Below are 17,617 nucleotides of genomic sequence, written 5' to 3'. Positions count from 1 at the left end.
GTGTAAGCTCCTCTGGTACAGAGACTGATGTGACTGGCCATATAAGATATTCCTTGGTGTGTGTTCTCCTATATGGGGCAGTCTGCGTCTCTCTTATACTATAATGTAGTTTTAATGGTGACTTCCCACATTCGATGTCTGAGCCCCCCCTTCCCCCGTCACTTTGTCTGGCTCTCTCCTGACCACATAAGTCACGTTGCTTTCTTAGATTTAGGGGAACGCGTCCGTCGCTTCTGAAAATCTTCCAAGGTAAAGAAATGGTATTAGCTCGCCGCTCAATCAGTCTGTCAGCCGGGAGATTTTCTTTGGAAAGGACCCGAAAATATCATAAAGAAGCGATTCTGCGAACTCCAGAATAATATTTTTCTTCTGGATGTTTTGGATCCTTTTCATGTTCCGTCCAAACGCATTCCTCATTGTCAGGTGCCCCGAAACTTCTCTGTGACCCTCTTTGTTTTATTATTTTATTATTAAATAGAAGTATAAATGTCTATGAAGTGTTTGGTCTGTGGTCATTCTAATAATGCAACAATTATTAGTGATCTGCAAACAATGTGAGGAAATTATAAAAAAAAAGGTTTGTAAATAAGGTGATTCTACACTGAACGATGTTTCACCTTTGGGTGGGCACTTGTATCTCCAGGGGAGATTTCCAGCAGTAGTTTGTGTCTCTGCCCCTCCCACAATGATGAGATTTCCCCCCAGTAGTTTGTGTCTCTGCCCCGCCCACAATGATGAGATTTCCTGCAGTAGTTTGTGTTTCTACCCCTCCCACCATGGGGAGATTTCCCTGCAGTAGTTTGTGTCTCTGCCCCTCCCACAATGGGGAGATTTCCTGCAGTAGTTTGTGTCTCTGCCCCTCCCACAATGGTGAGATTTCCTGCAGTAGTTTGTGTCTCTGCCCCTCCCACAATAGGGAGATTTCCCTGCCGTAGTTTGTGTCTCTGCCCCTCCCACAATAGGGAGATTTCTCTGCTGTAGTTTGTGTCTCTGCCCCTCCCACATAGGTGAGATTTCCTGCAGTAGTTTGTGTCTCTGCCCCTCCCAGAATGGTGAGATTTCCTGCAGTAGTTTGTATCTCTGCCCCTCCCACAATGGTGAGATTTCTCTGCAGTAGTTTGTGTCTCTGCCCCTCCCACAATGGTGAGATTTCCTGCAGTAGTTAAATAAATACATCTTCATTTGGATTAAATACAAATTATGAAGTCCATATAAAATCCCAAATGTGAATAGCGTCCTCAGTGAGTACAGGAAAGCTTCATCTCCACCAGCATGCAAACGCACTATACACTCACCACACTTAATTGACCCCATTACAGGAAGTCAAATTGCACATTTCGGGAAAATCTGAGATGTCATACATGAGGTCACAGGAATGATTTCAAACCGCTGCTGTCATCCATTCAATATTTATATAAATAACGTTTTCAAAGGTCCAGTATTGCCATATAGAGAGGGAGAGGAAGAAACACTCTCATGGTGCAGTATTTCAAATCATTTATTTAACCACTTAAGGACCGCCCGCCAAAGTTATACTGCGGCAGGCAGCCCCTCCTGCGCAAACCGACGTAGGTATAAAAAAGACCGGGATCAGCATGTATTGGATAGGAATTGCCGGTGATTGAAATAATTTGAAATACTGCAGCATGAGAGTGTTCTTTCCTCTGTGTATGAGATGAATCTGAGAACAGCATGTGACTCCTGAGCCACTGGTATAAATGTCCGTGCTTTACTTGCTTTGCGGCAATGTTGCGCAGTCTTATACCGTTGATATTTGTTTGTCTCTGTGGTGCAGGACGATGTTCAGCTGCTGAGCGAAGGACGATGGAAGATGTATGACAAGTCTGGAGTGCATTACCTGGAGATACGGGACGTGTGCAGAGCAGATGCTGGAAATTATAGCGTCACGGTGACAAACAGTTGTGGGCGGAGCTCTGTGTGCACAGAGCTGGTTGTTCAAGGTGAGTGCTGGAACACACAAAGGGGGGCGGAGACCCCCAAAAATCTCAGCTGTGCAGGAGCAGAGCCAGGTACTATGGCAAGGAGACTTTTCTTATGGGGAGTCTAAATCCCATCATACACTTTACAATCTGATTGTACAATCTCCCTTATATCCCCCAACAAGTATACAGTGCAAAGGCCTGTCTGATTGGATACAGATTGATGGGATAGTTTGGATAGGTCCTTCTACTACACAGGTTGATTGTACAGAGATTGTATGGTCAGATTGTAATGTGTATGGTGGGCCTTAGAAAACAAGGGAATGACTTGGCCCACCACCAGGCTCCAACTATATGTGGATATCACTTTCAGGTGGACTTGCACCTTAGCATGTTATCGGCATAAGCAGCTATGCCACTCCCATTTTTTAAAGTGCTGAGTAATAATTTTAATACTATATAATAATATTAAATAATATATGAATCCTGAATAGTATTGTAATTGTAATAATAATATTAATAATAGTAATAATTATAATACTAAATAATAATATTAAACAATAATAATATGTATTAATATTAATAATAAAAGTTCACAATATTTATTATTATTATTTTTATTATTAATAATAATATTAGTAATAATTATACTAAATAATAATATTAAAAATATGTATAAATAATAATAAAAGTTATCAATAGTTATTTTTATTATTATTATTAATAATAATAATATTACTTATAATTGTAAGACTAAATACGAATATTAAACAATAATAACATGTAATAATATTATTATTAATAATAATAATACTAATAATAATAAAAGTTAACAATATTTATAATAATAATTATTATAATACTAAATAATAATATTAACCACTTTGCCACTGAGTACCATAGTACTACTGCGGCAAAGTGGCTCGTTATCGTCTGACGACGTAGACCTATGTCGTCAGACACTCCCCCTTGTGGGCGGCGCCAGAGGCTCGCTCCCGCATTATTCAGTCACAGCGGGAGTCGGGCCAGGGGAGGAGCGGCGGCGATCGCCGCTGCTCTGCCCCGATCGTCGGGGAATCGAGTTTGGAGATCCGCCCGCTTGTGTAAACAGAGCGGGCGGATCTCCTAAGTGACAAACAGTCACAGATTACAGGATTCAGCATAGCTGGACATCCGATCTGTCCTTGTCTCACACAGTCACCTCCCCCCCACATGTCAGTAAGCACCAGGCATACATTAACCCCTCCCTCTCCAATAAAATTAACCCCTTCCCTGCCAGTGTCATTTTTACAGTAACAGTGCATATATATAGCACTGATCACTGCAGTAATGTCACTGGTACCCCCAAAAGTGTCAAAAATGTCAGTCAGGGGTCCGATCTGTCCGCCGCAATGTCGCAGTCCCGCAAAAAAAAATCGCAGATCGACGCCATTACTCGTTAAAAAAAAAAACACCAAAAATGACAGAAATCTTTCCCTTTGTTAGCAAACCAATCAAAATACGCTTATTGTGAATTTTTTTACCAAACATAGGTAGCAGAAAACAAATTGGCCAAAAATGTAAAAAAATTTTGATTTTTACATTTTTTTGGGGGGAACTTCATATAAAAAATGTGAAAAATATTGTTGATTTTTTCAAAATTTACGCTCTTTTTTTGTTTATAGCGCAAAAAGTAAAAATCGCACAGGTGATCAAATACCACCAAAAGAAAGCTCTGTTTGTGGGAAAAAAAGGACGTAAATTTCGTTTGGGTATGGCGTCGCACGACCGCGCAATTGTCAGTTAAAGTCGCACAGCGCAGAATCGCAAAAAGTGGCCCAGACGTAAGACAGCAAAATGCTCTAGTGGTAAAGTGGTTAAACAATAATAATATGTATTAATATTAATAATAATAGAAGTTAACAATAATATTTTATAATATTAGTAATAATTATAATAAATAATAATATTAAATAATAATATTAATAATAATAAAAAAGTTAATAATAATAGTAATAATTATAATACTAAATAACAGTATTAAATAATAATAATATGTAGTAATATTCAACAATAATAATACTAAATATTAATACTAGTAACAGTAAGGTGTCTGATTTGTCTGCCACAATATCGCAGTCGCTGAGCGCCGCCTTTACTAGTAAAAATAAAAGATTAATAAAAATATCCCCTAGTTTGTAAATGCTATACCTTTTGTGCAAACCAATCAATATACAAGTATTGTGATTGGTTTTTTTTTAACAAAAATATGTAGCAGAATACATATTGGTCTAAATTGATGACTAAATTCGATTTTTTACATTCTTTTATTGGGAAAGTTTTTTTAGTAGAAAGTAAAAATTATTGTTTTATTTTTTTCAAAATTGCCGGTGTTTTTTTGTCTATAGCGCAAAAAATAAAAACCGCAGAGGTGATCAAATACCACCAAAAGAAAGCTCTAATTGTTGGAAAAAAAGACATCAATTGTATTTGGGTGCAGCGTCGCACAACCGCGCAATTGTCATTTAAAATAACGCAGTGCCGAATTGCAAAACATTGGGTTGGTCATGAAGTGGGGTAAACCTTCTGGAGCTGAAGTGGTTTAATAATAAATAAATAATATTGGTAAATAAAAAAAATGAATAAAATAATATATAAATCCATATTATATAATAATAATAATAATAATAATAATAATAATAATAATAATTATTAGTAATAATAATAATTATTATTATTAGTCCTCGGTCTTGTTAGTAATTGTAAAGACATGTGTATTTTCATGCAGTGGTAAAGGAGCGCCCTCTAGTGTACAAATATGAAAATACAATGTGTATTTGTTTTTTCCAGCACTGTGCAGTAGCGATTTCTTGTTGGCTGATTTGATATTTTTGTGAGCAATGACAACATCCCTCCTTCATGATAATCTCTTAAAGAATCGCTTTTGATATTAACACAGGACGGTACCGTGGGCACTACCTGATAAGCGGTGCTCCCTCCTAGATTCAGTGGTTTTGGTTGGCAAAGAGAGGATGGACTTTAATGGCACCACAGACACATAACTGTTAAAATGTCAACATTTTTTTATCCATGATACACAGAAGACAAAAAAGATTAAAATTTACGTTTTTTTGCATCAAATACAAATAAATCGCTGGTACAAATATCAGCCCTGATAGAAGTAGACCCTTCAATTAGGGTGATAGGTTGTAGGCAAACCATGCCCGAAACAAGCTTTAGTTTGGGGGGGGGGGGGGCAGCTGCATTCAGGAATGATAGGATCCAGCTCTGTCCTGCCTGACATGTTTCATGACAAGTGTGCTTCGTCAGGAGATTTTTAAAAATCTTCTATATAAAATATTGTTGTAGAAATAACAAAAACAGCATCACAAACAAAAAAAAACAGGTAAATCACAAATAATTCAAGCACCATAATGGCATTTTTCCACGTACTGTAACAGCTTCTGGACTGCCCGCCGCACATTTACTGCGGCAGGCTGGCCCTCCTGCGGGAGTCGACGGAGCCCCTACGCCGGTGGCGCGCTTGGTGCTGGCAGGCGAGCGGGGATGCCGATGCACGGGGCCAGCAGCCGCGATTTCCGCCTGGCACCTGCGATCGCTCCCTGCTAAGAGAGAAGGACGGTCAGCTGTTGTAAACACAGCCAACCGTTCGTATCTCTGAAATGATCACAGAGCGCCTCTGATCCTTCTATATAGGTAATTACCTCTATGATCATTTCACAAGCCCCTCCCCCGACAGTAATTAAACACTCCCCTAGGCTCACATTTAACCCTTTGATCACCCACTAGGATAATCCCTTCCCTGCCAGTGTCATTATTACAGTAACAGTGAATATTTTTAGCACTGATTACTGTAGTAATGTCACTGGTCCCCCCAAAAGTGTCAGTTAGGGGTCTGATCTGTCCGCCACAATGTTGCAGTCCCGCAAAAAATCGCTGATCGCCGCCATTACTAGTAAAAAAAATTAAAATAAATAAAAATGACATAAATCTTTCCCCTAGTTTGTAGACGCAATAACTTTTGCGCAAACCAATCAAAATACTTTTTTTTGTGATTTTTTTTTTTGTTACCAAAATTTGTAGCAGAATACAAATTGGCCTAAAAGGATGAAAAAATAAATTTTATTTTTTTTTTATTGGGAATGTTATATAGCAGAAAGTGAAAAATATTATTTATTTTTTCAGAATTGTTGCTCTTTTTTTGTTTATAGCACAAAAAATAAAAAATCGCACAGGTGATCAAATACCACCAAAAGAAAGCTCTGTTTGTGTGGAAAAAAGGACGTCAATTTTATTTCAATACAGTGTCGCACGTCCGCGCAATTTTTTATTAAAGTAACGCAGTGCCGAATTGCATAAAATGGCCTGGTCATTAATGGGGCAAATCCTTCTGGTCCAGAAATGGTTAAAAAAAATCCCAGTAAGTGTATATTGATTGGTTGGTGCAAACGTTATCGCCTCTACAAACTATGGGATAGATTTAGTGACTTTTTACATTTTTTTAAAAATATTTTTTACTAGTAATGGCGGCGATCAGTGATTTTTAGTGGGCCTGCGACATTGCAGCAGACAAATCTGACACTGGGTAACACTTTTTAGGAACCAGTGACACCGATATAGTGATCAATGCTAAAAAAAATGCACTGTCACTGTATAAATGACACTGACAGGGAAGGGGTTAACACCAGGGGCAATCAAAGCCTTCAATGTGTCCCTAGATAGGGAGTGCTTTCTAACTGTGGGGGAGGTGCTTTGACTGGAGGAAGACAGAGATCCGTGTTCCTGCTTAGCAGAAACACAAGATCTCCATTTTTATCTCTGGCAGACCGCCGTTCTGCCTCTCTGTGAACGATCACCAGGTTCCCGGTGGACATTGCATCTGCCGAACCCTCTGATTGGCTCCTCGGTGTGTCCAATCACAGTGGGAGTGGAGCTCAGACGGCACCTCAGAGCCCGAAGAAGAAGATGATGTACAGGTATGTGATTTAAGGCCCGCCCTGCCACAATATATGAACGTGGAGTGTTCCTTACGCGGCTAAATTAGGAAGTAGATTTTTTTTTCTTGTATCTTAAGCTTCATTCACATGTCAGTGTTGCGATCGCGGGCAGAATCACCGCGATTCTGCCCGCGATCCAGAAATCATTGCAAATTGCGGGACGCCTGTGTGTTGCCCGTGATTTGCTATAGCACCCCAAACGCTGTGCGATGTTGCCGCGATTTGCGCCTGCCGAATCGCGGTAACATTGCGCAAAAAAAAATCGCGGGGCGCATGACACCCAAAAAAGGTACAAGAGCTTCTTTGGGGCGTCATGAGTCCTGCAATTTCTTTTGCGCGATGTTACCGCGATTCGGCAGGCGCAAATCGCAGCAACGTCGCACAGCGTTTGGGGTGCTATAGCAAATCACGGGCAACGCACAGGCGTCCCGCAATTTGCAATGATTTCTGGATTACGGGCAGAATCGCTGTGATTCTGCCTGCGATCGCAACGCTGACATGTGAATGAAGCCTTAGAGCCGGTTCACACTACCACGACCAGAAAGTCGCCCCGTGACTTGAAGAGACTTGTTTAGAGACTTGGAAGAGACTTGTGCACTACTTTGAAGAGACAGGCGACTTTGTCTGTGGGGAATGCCTGGCTAATCTCTTTCTTCTTCCTGGAAAGTCTGATAACAAGTCGCTTCAATTAAAATAAGGAGGCGACTCCCATTGAAGTCTATGGGACAGTCGGATCACAGGTCGCCTCAAAGTAGTACAGGACCCTTTTCTGAAGTCGGAGCGACTTCAGTAGTGCCAATTAAGACGGCACTGATTGATTAACATTGCTTTTGTTATGTCAAGCGACCTGGGGCTACACAAGTCGCCTCACAAGTCGTGCTAGTGTGAATGGGCTCTTAGTCCCCGTTCACACTAAGGCGACCTGTGAGGCGACCTGGTCGCCTCACAGGTCGCCTCCCATAGGGATGCTGCGGACCCGCTATAATAGAAGCGACACAAGTCGCTCCGACTTAGAAAAAGGGTCCGGAGCTTCTTTGGGGCGACCAGGAGGCGACCGCCATAGACTTCAATGTTATGAAGTCCGTGGCGGCCGCTCCGAGGTCGCGGCGCGAAGTAGCGTCGCTTGTATGTGAACGGGGCCTTAGCCTCGGTTCACACTAGGGCGACCTGGTCGCCTCACAGGTCGCCGCAGGTCGCCTCCCATAGGGAAGCTGCGGACCCATTCTAATAGGAGCGACACAAGTCGCTCCGACCTAGAAAAAGGGTCCGGAGCTTCTTTGGGGCGACCAGGAGGCGACCACCATAGACTTCAATGTTATGAAGTCCGTGGCGGCCGCTCCGAGGTCGCGGCGTGCTGCTCGCACTGCGATCTTGGAGGTCGCCCCGGGAAGTAGCGTCGCGGTAGTGTGAACCGGCACTAAAGCTCAACTTTGTTGTTTTCTTTTTGATTTATTAAATATTTATTCTTTCATGGTGTTTACATGTGCAGCATCCACAACTATCTCCCGAAGAAGCTGAATTCTAGCGAAACATGTTGAGTGAATTGGATTAACTGCATAATACATGTAGAATAATTTTCTTTAAGTCTTCTTTCACACGGTCCGCCTCCGCAGGCGGATCCGTGTTGCTCAGCGGGGATCGATCCGCGATCCCCGCTGAGCCGGGCGGATGACAACTCCGTCTCCGCTCGCAGAGTGGAGAGGGAGGTGTCTCAGCACCCGCTGCCCTCTATGGGGGATCGGAGGAGAGCGGACCGCTTGTCCGCTCTCATCAGATCCGCTCTGCTCCGCTCCGATTACTGAACGGATGGAAAAATAGGGTTTCCATCCGTCCAGATTTCAGCACAGGATCGGATGCGGATGGCAGCGGGTGTCAGTGGAGGTGACCTCCGCTGACACCCGCTGCCCCATAGAGCTGCATGGAGGATCCGATCAGATCCGCCTAAAAAACTGACAGACGGATCTGATCGGACCGCCCGTGTGAAAGAGCCCTTACTGTTGACTTTTAACTTTGAATAAAAAAAATAAATTGAAATTTTTTTTCTTCTAAATTATTTTCTTTGTGTACCTCAAAAAAACTATTTTCCTTAAATTTGCCTATTTATTAGGCATCTTTATTGTAAGTGAAAAACTGCCATTATGGCGCTTGAATTATTGGTGTAAAATGTTTTCATTTACCTGTTTTTTTGTTGTAATGTTGATTTTGTTATCTCTGTTTTATATATAAGATTTTTAACCGCTTCCCGACTGCCCGCCACAGTTATATTGTGGCAGGGCGGCCCTCCTGAGAGAACCGATGTAGGTATACATCGGTCGCATGCCTGCAGCTAGGCGGTGAGCGCACGCTGCCAGCGGCGCCATCTCACCCCCACTCGTCAACGGGGACTCCGATGCACGGGGCAGATGGCTCCAATTGCCCCCTGACACCCGCAATCGCTCCCCGCTGAGAGAGAAGAACGGTCGGCTGTTATAAAACACATCTGACCGTTCTTCTCTCTGGAATGATCACAGAGCACCTGTGATCCTTCTATATAGGATCACAGCTCTCTGTGATCATTTCAGAAGCCCCGCCCCCATACAGTTAGAAACACGCCCCTAGGTACACATTTAACCCCTTGATCACTTATTGTGGTAACCTCTTCACTGCCAGTGTCATTAGTACAGTGACAGTACATATTTTTAGCACTGATTACTTTAGTAATGTCACTGGTCCCCCCCCCAAAAGTGTCAAAAATGTCAGTTAGGGGTCCAATCTGTCCTCCGCAATGTCGCAGTCCCGCAAAAAATCACAGATCGCCACCATTACTAGTAAAAAGAAAAAACAATGAAAATTACATAAATCTTTCCTGTAGTTAGTAGACGCGATAACTTTTGCGCAAACCAATCAAAATACACTTTGTGCAATTTTTTTTTTTTTTACCAAAAATATGTAGCAGAAAACAAATTGGCCTAAAATGTTAAAAAAAATTAGATTTAATTTTTTTTTTTTGGGGGGGGGGGGGGGGATGTTATATCTAGCAGAAAGTGAAAAATATTGTTTTTTTTTTTTCAGAATTGTCGCTCTTTTTTTGTTTATAGTCCAAAAAATAAAAATCGCACAGGTGATCAAATACCACCAAAAGAAAGTTTTGTTTGTGGGGGAAAAAAAAGGACATCAATTTTATTTGGGTACAGCATCGCACGACCGCGTAATTGTCCGTTAAACTAACGCAGTGCCGAATTGCAAAATATGGTCTGGTCATTAAGGGTGGAAAATCCTTCCGGCCCAGAAGTGGTTAAAATCTCCTGAAGAAGTGCACTTGTTGCGAAACATGTCGGGCAGGACTGAGAGCGGAATCCTATGCAATGCACCAAAACACCCCAAAATATAGACATGCGCTATTTTTGGTAGCACAGCACATCACATCACGGCCGGGCATTGTTGTGCACCAGGAGGAACCCAGGACCCACTGCACCAGCGTAGGGTCTGACAATGGGTCCAAGGATTTCATCCCAATACCTAATGGCAGTCAGGGTTCCATTGTCTATCCTGTAGAAGTCTGTGCGTCCCTCCATGGATTTGCCTCCCCAGACCATCACTGACCCACCACCAAGCCGGTCATACTGAACGATGTTACAGGCAGCATAACGTTCTCCACGGCTTCTCCAGACCCTTTCATGTCTGTCACATGTGCTCAGGGTGAACTCTGCTCTCATCTGTGAAAAGCACAGGGTGCTAGTTGTGGAGCTGCCAATTCTGGTGTTCAATGGCAAATGCCAATCATGCTCCACGGTGTCGGGCAGTGAGCACAGGGCCCACTAGAAGACGTCGGGCCCTCAGGCCACCCTCATGAAGTCTGTTTCTGATTGTTTGGTCAGAGACATTCACACCAGTGTCCTGCTGGAGGTAATTTTTTAGGGCTCTGGCAGTGCTCATTCTGTTCCTCCTTACACAAAGGAGCAGATACCGGTCCTGCTGATGGTTAAGGACCTTCTACAGCCCTGTCCAGCTCTCCTAGAGTAACTGCCTGTCTCCTGGCATCTCCTCCATGCTCCTGAGACTGTGCTGGGAGACACAGCAAACCTTCTGACAATGGGACGTATTGATGTGCCATGCTGGACTGCCTGTGCAACCTCTATAAGGTCCAGGTATGGCCTCATGCTACCAGTAGTGACACTGACCCCCTCTATAGGGTCCAGGTATGGTCTCATGCTACCAGTAGTGACACTGACCCCCTCTATAGGGTCCAGGTATGGTCTCATGCTACCAGTAGTGACACTGACCCCTCTATAGGGTCCAGGTATCTCCTCATGCTACCAGTAGTGACACTGACCCCCTCTATAGGGTCCAGGTATGGTCTCATGCTACCAGTAGTGACACTGACCCCTCTATAGGGTCCAGGTATCTCCTCATGCTACCAGTAGTGACACTGACCCCCTCTATAGGGTCCAGTAATGGCCTCATACTACCAGTAGTGACACTGACCCCCTCTATAGGGTTCAGGTATGGCCTCATGCTACCAGTAGTGACACTGACCCCCTCTATATGGTCCAGGTATGGCCTCATGCTACCAGTAGTGACACTGACCTCCTCTATAGGGTCCAGGTATGGCCTCATGCTACCAGTAGTGACACTGACCCCCTCTATAGGGTCCAGGTATGGTCTCATGCTACCAGTAGTGACACTGACCCCCTCTATAGGGTCCAGGTATGGTCTCATGCTACCAGTAGTGACACTGACCCCCTCTATAGGGTCCAGGTATGGCCTTGTGCTACCAGTAGTGACACTGACCACCTCTATAGGGTCCAGGTATGGCCTCGTGCTACCAGTAGTGACACTGACCCCCGCTATAGGGTCCAGGTATGGTCTCATGCTACCAGTAGTGACACTGACCACCTCTATAGGGTCCAGGTATGGCCTCATGCTACCAGTAGTGACACTGACCACCTCTATAGGGTCCAGGTATCTCCTCATCCTACCAGTAGTGACACTGACCCCCTCTATAGGGTCCAGGTATCTCCTCATGCTACCAGTAGTGACACTGACCACCTCTATAGGGTCCAGGTATGGCCTCGTGCTACCAGTAGTGACACTGACCCCCGCTATAGGGTCCAGGTATGGCCTTGTGCTACCAGTAGTGACACTGACCACCTCTATAGGGTCCAGGTATGGCCTCGTGCTACCAGTAGTGACACTGACCCCCGCTATAGGGTCCAGGTATGGTCTCATGCTACCAGTAGTGACACTGACCACCTCTATAGGGTCCAGGTATGGCCTCATGCTACCAGTAGTGACACTGACCACCTCTATAGGGTCCAGGTATCTCCTCATCCTACCAGTAGTGACACTGACCCCCTCTATAGGGTCCAGGTATCTCCTCATGCTACCAGTAGTGACACTGACCACCTCTATAGGGTCCAGGTATGGCCTCGTGCTACCAGTAGTGACACTGACCCCCGCTATAGGGTCCAGGTATGGTCTCATGCTACCAGTAGTGACACTGACCACCTCTATAGGGTCCAGGTATGGCCTCGTGCTACCAGTAGTGACACTGACCCCCTCTATAGGGTCCAGGTATGGCCTTATACTACCAGTAGTGACACTGACCCCCTCTATAGGGTCCAGGTATGGCCTCATACTACCAGTAGTGACACTGACCCGAGCCAAATGCAAAACTATTGAAAAACAGTCAGAAAAAATAAGTAGGAAAATAACATTTCAGTGGCCTCCACCTCTAAAACCATTCCTGTTTTGGAGGTTGTCTCATTGTTGCCCATCTAGTGCACCTGTTGTTAATTTCATCAACACCAAAGCAGCTGAAACTTATTAACAACCCCCTCTGCTACCTAACTGACCAGATCAATATCCCAGGAGTTTAATTGACTTGATGCTATACTCTGAATTTAAAAGTGTTCCTTTAATTTTTTTGAGCAGTGTATATACACCAAGGACCGGCTCTGCCACATAAGTATACACTGTAGCACAATTTGGGAATTCATAAATAATATTTTTTTTTGCCATGGAGCCCCTTCCCCTAGTCTGTTTTTTTTTTTTTTTTTTTTTTTATTTGTTATAGAATATTTATTAATATATTAATATATCCTCGCAGGATCGGCGCTTTGTTTGTGGAGTCGGTGGGAAATATTTTTGGCATTGCTGAGATCCGGGCTCCCCGAACTCATAAATCATGTATTCTCCTTTTCAGTACTAAAATCAATAATATCATTTTTGGCTCCAACATAAAACCGCAAAAAAAAAAAAAAAAAACTTCCTGAGAGTTCAGTCCAACCGAATATGAATGTCAGTGAATAGGTGTGCAGCCGGTGATGGGAGTACCCGCATTGTCTGACCATGGAGGAGCCTGGTGGGCAGCATGCTGAGCTGTTTTTGTCTTTTAGGCTTTTTTTCTGTTATGTAGATTTTCGCTGCTGTCGCAATTATATTGATAAAGGTTTCCTTCTCTTTTCCAGGTGCTGATAAGACAGACGGGTACGTTATCTTCTCCATTTCATCTTATGTCTTATAGAAAATATTTTAGACATATTCTAAAAAAAAAAAGTAAAAGTAAAAACAATAATCAATTAATTAAAAAATATATTATATATATAATATATATATATATAATATTTATTATTATTATTATTATATAATTATAATTATATGATAATAATTATAATAATAAGAATTATCATGTAATTATTATATAATTCATATTATATTTATTTTATTTATTATTTTTTTTATTATTTTTATTTCTATTATACAGTCAGGTCCATAAATATTAGGACATTGACACAATTCTAATCTTTTTGGCTCCATAAACCACCACAATGGATTTGCAATGAAACAAACAAGATGTGCTTTAACTGCAGACTTTCAGCTTTAATTTGAGGGTATTTACATCCAAATCAGGTGAACGGTGTAGGAATTACAACAGTTTGTATATGTGCCTCCCACTTTTTAAGGGACCAAAAGTAATGGGACAGATTAACAATCATAAATCAAACTTTCACTTTTTAATACTTGGTTGCAAATCCTTTGCAGTCAATTACAGCCTGAAGTCTGGAACGCATAGACATCACCAGACGCTGGGTTTCATCCCTGGTGATGCTCTGCCAGGCCTCTACTGCAACTGTCTTCAGTTCCTGCTTGTTCTTGGGGCATTTTCCCTTCAGTTTTGTCTTCAGCAAGTGAAATGCATGCTCAATCAGATTCAGGTCAGGTGATTGACTTGGCCATTGCATAACATTCAACTTCATTTTCTTAAAAAACTCTTTGGTTGCTTTCGCAGTATGCTTCGGGTCATTATCCATCTGAACTGTGAAGCACCGTCCAATGAGTTCTGAAGCATTTGGCTGAATATGAGCAGATAATATTCCCCGAAACACTTCAGAATTCATCCTGCTGCTTTTGTCAGCAATCACATCATCAATAAATACAAGAGAACCAGTTCCATTGGCAGCCATACATGCCCACGCCATGACACTACCACCACCATGCTGCACTGATGAGGTGGTATGCTTTGGATCATGAGCAGTTCCTTTCCTTCTCCATACTCTTCTCTTCCCATCACTCTGGTACAAGTTGATCTTGGTCTCATCTGTCCATAGGATGTTGTTCCAGAACTGTGAAGGCTTTTTTAGATGTTGTTTAGCAAACTCTAATCTGGCCTTCCTGTTTTTGAGGCTCACCAATGGTTTACATCTTGTGGTGAACCCTCTGTATTCACTCTGGTGAAGTCTTCTCTTGATTGTTGACTTTGACACACATACACACCTACCTCCTGGAGAGTGATCTTGATCTGACACACATACACCTACCTCCTGGAGAGTGTTCCTGATCTGACACACATACACCTACCTCCTGGAGAGTGTTCCTGATCTGACACACATACACCTACCTCCTGGAGAGTGATCTTGATCTGGCCAACTGTTGTGAAGGGTGTTTTCTTCACCAGGGAAAGAATTCTTCAGTCATCCACCACAGTTGTTTTCTGTGATCTTCCGGGTCTTTTGGTGTTGCTGATCTCACCGGTGCGTTCTTTCTTTTTTAAGGATGTTCCAAACAAATGATTTGGCGACACTTCATGTTTTTGCTATCTCTCTGATGGGTTTGTTTAGTTTTTTCAGCCTAATGATGGCTTGCTTCACTGATAGTGACAGCTCTTTGGATCTCATATTGTGAGTTGACAGCAACAGATTCCAAATGCAAATAGCACACTTGAAATGAACTCTGGACCTTTTATCTGCTCCTTGTAAATGGGATAATGAGGGAATAACACACACCTGGCCATGGAACAGCTGAGCAGCCAATTGTCCCATTACTTTTGGTCCCTTAAAAAGTGGGAGGCACATATACAAACTGTTGTAATTCCTACACCGTTCACCTGATTTGGATGTAAATACCATCAAATTAAAGCTGGGAGTCTGCAGTTAAAGCACTTCTTGTTTATTTCATTTCAAATCCATTGTGGTGGTGTATAGAGCCAAAAATATTAGAATTGTGTCGATGTCCCAATATTTATGGACCCGACTGTATTTCATACATGCACATTTGTCATTGGTTTATCCCTTTAAATACATTGCACACACAAAAAGATTTTGATTGGCCAGAACTATAATGGGCTCCTACCCAGGGCCACTTTTAGCAATAATGGTTCCCAATACAACCAGACAGGCTCCATGCCCCCCCCCCCCCCCCAGCAGACACTGTATATGGTAGCAGGCTGAAGAAGGAGGACCTGTCATCAGGGCCGGGACAAGGGGTGGGCTCCATTAACCATAATTTCCTCCTTCCTCTTCATCTTTTTCTCCTCCCCCCCTCATCTCCATAACCCCTCCTCATCATCATAACCCCTCCTCCTTATCTTCCCTCCCCTCCTTGTGCACGGGAAGTTCTCAGCTCACTGGATTTCTGGCAGGATCATCTGGGATATTTGCACTTCTCAGACAGATATAACAAAACCCCTTCAATGGGATATTTAACAGACTGAAAGGGAGTCAGTAAGTGAAGATCTCTGTTCCGGTTTATATTCTTAAACTGAACTTTTGACAGTTGTTGCTACCCTTACAAAATACTGAACTTCAGCTTTACGTAGTCCCGAAAAAAACAAACTTCCTCAAACCTGTCCACCAATCATCCTCTGCGATCAAATCATTTATTACAAAATCCCCCTCCCCCGCTGGTGCTATCTCCCTCCTTCTTCCCCTTTCTGATGTATCAATCTCACAGATCATTATCAGATCCCTCCAGATGTGTCACGTCTCTGTACATTGTTATAAAATCTCTTTTCTATGAATGCTTAGTGCTGTATAATATGATAGTTACCATGGTTCATATAATATACGTTATATACTGCATGTGAATCTCTATTCTGTATTCTATCATTGGGCATTGCCTCTGTAGTTATGTTGATAAATATTTAGCCCAAAGCTGGTGTGGTCACCCTCTGCCTGTCTGGTTGCCAATGAACATTAGTTGAGATTATTTTTAAGTAGTACATAGTATTCATTTATTGTATTTATTTTATTTTTTATTTGTGTATTTATTTTACATTTATTTATTAATTTATTATTATTTGTAGTAGTACCCCTGTTTCCCCGAAAATAAGAAAGTGTCTTATATTAATTTTTGCTCCCAAAGATGCGCTAGGTCTTATTTTCAGGGGATGTCTTATTTTTCCATGAAGAAGAATACGGTACACATTTATTGTTGAACAAAAAAAAAGGAAGTGTATTACCTGTATACGGTACGGTAGTAGTTGTCATCACAAACCAGCATAACCAGACAAACTGTGAATCCTACAGTATCAAGAATTTCTTGTTACTACCATTATCTGATCCTCCTGTGTCATTTTGCTTGCCCCCTCTGATCCTCCTGTGTCATTTTGATTGCCCCCTCTGATCCTCTTGTGTCATTTTAAGTGATCCCACTTTCCCCCATCCCTGTGCTAGTGGACACCTTCACCAGACACCCCCCCACCCCTTTATCAGACATTTACCCCCTACCTCAGTCACCCCTGTGTGTCCACACAATGTGCCCGACTCCTGCCCTGCGCGACTCACTGTCTAATTGGGAATCAGCCAGACTTCATCAGGGCAAAGCAAGCGGCAGCGGTAGCTTCAGGGGGCCTTATTATCGGGGAGACCTTATGTTCTGGGGAGGCCTTATTATCGGGGAGGTCTTATTTTCAGGGGGATGCCTTGTATATCAGAGACAGGCAAAACTGTAAGTAGGTCTTATTTTCGGGGGATGTCTTACTTTCAGGGAAACAGGGTAGTAACAGCCTAACCTGAAAAAAAAAAATACTAATAAATAACCCTAACCCTAACCCCAACCCCTAATCCTAACCCTAACCTAACCTTAACTCTAACCCTAACAAAAAAAAAAAAAAAATAAACAAAATATATATATAGGCACTGGTACTAGTGTTGTAATAATCAAGCAATAAGCGATAGGTAAAGTAAAGTGCTCATAAAGTGCTAGAAATTCATATAGTTTAAGTAAAGTGTACAAATATATAAATGCTCTTAGATAAGGCTCAACACCACATAAGCAGTGATACAGTGTTTCAAAATAAAAAATAATGTAATTTAAATACATTGTGATAATCAAGCAATAAGTGATAGGTAAAGTAAAGTGCTCATAAAGTGCTAAAAATTCATATAGTTCAAGTGAAGTGTACAAATATACAAATGCTGC

At 42.4% G+C, this 17,617-nt stretch overlaps 1 protein-coding gene across 2 annotated transcripts in view; it reads left to right on the top strand.

Moving 5' to 3' along the window:
• MYLK (myosin light chain kinase) overlaps positions 1-17,617 on the top strand; it is a 358,890-nt gene that overhangs the window by 110,349 nt on the left and 230,924 nt on the right. For both annotated transcript variants that reach the window (XM_082262181.1, XM_082262182.1), the window contains exons 6-7: positions 1,796-1,961; positions 13,387-13,405. In XM_082262181.1, the coding sequence (XP_082118307.1) occupies positions 1,796-1,961; positions 13,387-13,405 (185 nt within the window). The remainder of the gene's footprint in view (positions 1-1,795; positions 1,962-13,386; positions 13,406-17,617) is intronic.

Source organism: Pelophylax lessonae (genome assembly GCF_965119305.1).
Source record: "Pelophylax lessonae genome assembly, chromosome: 6".
Classification (NCBI taxonomy): Eukaryota; Metazoa; Chordata; class Amphibia; order Anura; family Ranidae; genus Pelophylax; species Pelophylax lessonae.
This window is presented reverse-complemented; position numbering and strand designations above follow the sequence as displayed.